The sequence below is a fragment of the Sardina pilchardus genome, chromosome 23 (genome assembly GCF_963854185.1).
Source record: "Sardina pilchardus chromosome 23, fSarPil1.1, whole genome shotgun sequence".
Taxonomy (NCBI): domain Eukaryota; kingdom Metazoa; phylum Chordata; class Actinopteri; order Clupeiformes; family Clupeidae; genus Sardina; species Sardina pilchardus.
This window is the reverse complement of record NC_085016.1, coordinates 1,771,333-1,776,332: the sequence shown is the minus strand read 5'-3', so window position 1 is coordinate 1,776,332 and position 5,000 is coordinate 1,771,333. Positions and strand designations below refer to the sequence as shown.

At 47.8% G+C, this 5,000-nt stretch overlaps 1 protein-coding gene across 3 annotated transcripts in view; it reads left to right on the top strand.

The window, feature by feature from the left end:
- iqca1 (IQ motif containing with AAA domain 1) overlaps positions 1 to 5,000 on the top strand; it is a 53,106-nt gene that overhangs the window by 8,409 nt on the left and 39,697 nt on the right. For all 3 annotated transcript variants that reach the window (XM_062527659.1, XM_062527658.1, XM_062527660.1), the window contains exons 7-8: positions 2,980 to 3,064; positions 3,281 to 3,436. In XM_062527659.1, the coding sequence (XP_062383643.1) occupies positions 2,980 to 3,064; positions 3,281 to 3,436 (241 nt within the window). The remainder of the gene's footprint in view (positions 1 to 2,979; positions 3,065 to 3,280; positions 3,437 to 5,000) is intronic.

Genomic DNA, 5,000 nt, shown 5'->3' with positions numbered 1-5,000 from the left:
AGAGTGCAGGTAAGGCAACACAGGTACGCTGGTGGTTCATAGAGTGCAGGTAAGAGTGCAGGTAAGGCAACACAGGTACGCCAGTGGTTCATAGAGTGCAGGTAAGGCAACACAGGTACGCCAGTGGTTCATAGAGTGCAGGTAAGGCAAGACAGGTATGCTGGTGGTTTATAGAGTGCAGGTGAGGCAGTGGTTCATAGAGTGCAGGTAAGAGTGCAGGTACGCCAGTGGTTTATAGAGTGCAGGTAAGAGTGCAGGTGAGGTAGTGGTTTATAGAGTGCAGGTAAGGCAACACAGGTACGCCAGTGGTTCATAGAGTGCAGGTAAGAGTGCAGGTGAGAGTGCAGGTAAGAGTGCAGGTAAGAGTGCAGGTAAGGCAACACAGGTACGCCAGTGGTTCATAGAGTGCAGGTAAGAGTGCAGGTGAGAGTGCAGGTAAGAGTGCAGGTAAGAGTGCAGGTAAGGCAACACAGGTACGCCAGTGGTTCATAGAGTGCAGGTAAGAGTGCAGGTAAGGCAAGACAGGTACGCCAGTGGTTTATAGAGTGCAGGTAAGAGTGCAGGTACGCCAGTGGTTTATAGAGTGCAGGTACTGTAAGAGTGCAGGTACGCCAGTGGTTTATAGAGTGCAGGTACTGTAAGAGTGCAGGTACGCCAGTGGTTTATAGAGTGCAGGTACTGTAAGAGTGCAGGTACGCCAGTGGTTTATAGAGTGCAGGTAAGAGTGCAGGTAAGGCAACACAGGTACGCTGGTGGTTTATAGAGTGCAGGTAAGGCACGTTTAATGTTCATTCTTTAACTTGCTTTGTTCATTGTTCATTCTTTGTCTCATCTTAATTACCATCAACCTTTACATAATTCTGTTATTATTTTATTTACATTTGACCAATCAATTTGATACATAAGTATCTGGAAACTATTTGCCGGTTGCCTTTTTGATAGCGTCTCAAGTGTTAGTGTCTGAAATGTGTGCTGGGTCTGTTTTGGGTCTGTTCACTCGTAACATCGGTGATGGGACCACTGAAGTGCTGCAATAGGCCATGCGTCTGGTTTCTACACATGTCTATTAAAAGTGTCAGAATGCAAGAATGCAGACTGTGGTTTAAGCCTTACTGTTTGGACCAATGCATTGTCTGAGCATTTGTGAGTGTGTGTGTGTGTGTGTGTGTGTTATGTGTATGAGAGAGAGAGAGGGGGGAGAGGCAGACAGAAAGAGTGAGTGTGTGCTAGCATAAGTGCTCTTGCAGTCGGACCACAGGAAGTGTGTGTGTGGTGGGCGCAGCCTTATTAGTGAAGCCGAGTGATTTATGAGCATTTATGGCGTCTCACTGGCTCATGCTAACCGTTAGCTATTCACACACTGCCAGGGGAGTCACTAGACCCAAACCTCTACTGGGGCGATAACGATGATAATGATTAACTCTACTGGGGCACAGTGAAGATAACGATGATCATGATAAACTCTACTGGGGCACAGTGAAGATAACGATGATCATGATAAACTCTACTGGGGCACAGTGAAGATAACGATAATGAAGATAACGATGATCATTATAAACTCTACTGGGGCACAGTGAAGATAACGATAATGAAGATAACGATGATAATGATAAATTCTACTGAGGCACAGTGAAGATAACGATGATCATTATAAACTCTACTGGGGCACAGTGAAGATAACGATGATCATGATAAACTCTACTGGGGCACAGTGAAGATAACGATAATGAAGATAACGATGATCATTATAAACTCTACTGGGGCACAGTGAAGATAACGATGATCATGATAAACTCTACTGGGGCACAGTGAAGATAACGATGAGCTAGTTAAAAGCTTAGCTTGTGCTCTGGAGTGCAGCAGTTCAATACTGAGGCACATGTCCCAGTAGAAGGAGTCTATTGATGTCTAGCATTCTTAGTAGCCACACACACACACACACACACACACATTCCCCGTTTAGTGTTCTCACTGGCCACACATAGCACTGAAATCTCACCCAGTCGTCACTGGGACACCAGGGACCTGACCAATAAGGGGTCATGACCTTACGGGTCACACTGGGGCGGGGCTTAAAGACGAGGACAGCGGAGAGACAGAGGAACGCTGGGATGAGCTTTATAAGGAAGCGCTATGTAGCCTAGTATAGAGATGAGAAAGCTCTGTGTAGCCTATATAGGTGATGAGGAAGCTCTATGTAGCCTACATAGGAGATGAGGAAGCGTTATGTAGCCTATATGGGTGATGAAGCTCTATGAAGCCTATATGGGTGATGAGGAAGCTCTATGTAGCCTAGTATAGAGATGAGGAAGCTCTTTGTAGCCTATATGGGCGATGAGCTCTATGTAGCCTATATGGGTGATGAGGAAGCTCTATGTAGCTTATATGGGTGATGAGGAAGCTCTATGTAGCCTATATAGGTGATGAGGAAGCTCTATGTAGCCTATATGGCAAAGCGGAGGTTTGCAGAGTGAGTGATGTCATTGTCCTATAGATGGAATGGATACACCAGCCTTTAGTGTGTAGCCTCCAGTTTTATACCCGGTTGGCTGCCAAGGTCCTTAAACATGCAGACATGCACAGACACACACACACACACACACACACACACACACACACACACACACATGGACATTCACATCAGAGAGGGAGAGATAGAGAGAGAGAGAGAGAGAGAGAGAGAGTAAAATGACAGTAAAATGGCAGACGCTCAGATCTGCTCCTGATTAAGGAGGGCAAAGTGGACACCTCCAAATGAACTGTGACTGGACAAGCCGCCGAGCTGCCCTTATAAACACACTGACCACAACCACCCCCTGCTAAACTAACTCATCATTAAAAGGCACATGGGCGGACCTGTCCAACCGAGTCCCCTCTTATCTGCTCCTTAACTATGCACTGGAGTGTTTGCGTCTGATGTGTGTGTGTGTGTGTGTGTGTTTGCGTGCGCCTCACTCACGCATGTGGTTGTGATTGCAGAGATGCGACTGGCAAGTTCCCAGACTTCCCCAGCGTAGAGGACGGCGGATCAGCCGGGATATTCGCACAAAAGACGCCTGAGCAGGTGAGGTAGCTTTGGAGCCCCAGCGAGGAGACAACACCTTGGGCTGTGAAAGGAGCGGCTTGAGAGGTGTTAAGGTTCCCCCGTCAGCCAGCAGCCTTAGAACACCACAGCAAATCCTCTCAAGGGTTTCGCAACATTCGCGCATTTCATCACTGATAAATTTATAGCTTCCGAGAACGCTGTTTTTAATGAAGAAAACATTCTGTTTTCACGAAGGTCGCTGCCGAGTTGGCAGCCAGAGAGGAAGAGAGGGAGAAGAAGAAAAACGCGAAGGGAAAGAAGGACAAGTCTGGAAACGAGAAGAAGGAAAAGAAGCGAGAGAAGAGGGGGAAAGCGAAGGAGAAGAAGAGAGAGAGTGTGGGGGAGGCCGAGGTGAGTCGCATCAGAAGCCTTCGGCGGCCTGCGCATTCTTTCCGTCTTGTCGTCAGTAAGAGGTCGCTGCACGCCATTTGCACTGTGCTCAGGTGGGCCTGCATATGGAAGCTCTTAGCAGCGGCAGCCATGACACACACACACACACGACACTCTCCACTCTCCCACTCTCCCTGATCACTCACTGCACAGCCATGACATCTCCCTGATCACTCACTGCACAGCCATGACATCTCCCTGATCACTCACTGCACAGCCATGACATCTCCCTGATCACTCACTGCACAGCCATGACATCTCCCTGATCACTCACTGCACAGCCATGACATCTCCCTGATCACTCACTGCACAGCCATGACATCTCCTTGATCACTCACTGCACAGCCATGACATCTCCCTGATCACTCACTGCACAAGGAAAAGCTGGATGGCTAAAACTCTACACACACAGTCTAAGCATTAGCTCAAGACAAAGGCATGCATTTAGCATTGAACTGGGAGCTTTCTGAAAGTAGCGCATAGATTTATACATTATTAATAAAACTATTATTATGCAACATGCTGAGAATGCAAGAATGAAATTGTCTCTTGCAAAATGAAAGGGACCAGTGAGTTATTTGAGAAGAGTAAGTTCAATTCAATGAATAATGTGGCAAGCATAGTTTAACTCAATAAAATGTCCCTTGACATCCTCTGAAATCAGTGGTTTTCTGGGCAGGGTTGATTACCTCAGTAGAACGCTCCATCTCTGAACATATTTCAGATTCCAGTTCAACATGATTCAGCCGTTCCCCGTAATAACGGAGAAGTTCTGGAACAATTCTCTGGCCAACCTTGATCTGGCTTAGAGAAATGTGTGTGTGTGTGTGTGTGTGAGCGCCCTTTTTTGAGCTGCCCAACCAAGTTCAAAGTAAACATTTGTGTCTGCTCTGAGAGCGTCTGTGTCCCTCTGACTTTGCTCCGTGCACACACACACACACACACACACACACACACACACACACACACACACACACACACACCGTAAGTATAGGGCATTACCCTAAACAAGTCCAGGCAGGCCTGCGCAGGGTGGAACAGTGGAGGCAACAGCAGGGCTTCTCAAATGGCTGCTCTCACGGCTGCCGCCGGCCGGTCGCAACACGACGATCCAGGAGAGGCCTCGGAGCGTGTGCAGGGAGAGCCGGAGCGCTGCGGCCCGGAGAATAGGGAGAATAGGGAGAATAGGGAGAATGGGAGCTTTGTTCATCCCACTGCACTGTCTGCACGGTGTGCAACATGGCACACAAAAGAGGAATCTCACAGGGGGAGCTCAGGGAAGTCCTTCTGTTCGCCCCATTGTGTGAAGACTGTGCATGGGTCCCTTTCCGTCCGCTATCAGGCAGGAATAGAAACAGGAATAATGCTCCATGGAAATGATCACCTGGTCCCATTTCATCTACTATAAAGCAGGAATAATGCTCCATGGAGATGATCACCTGGTCCCATTTCATCTACTATAAAGCAGGAATAAAACAGTCATGCTCCATGGAGACGATCACCTGGTCCCATTTCATCTACTATA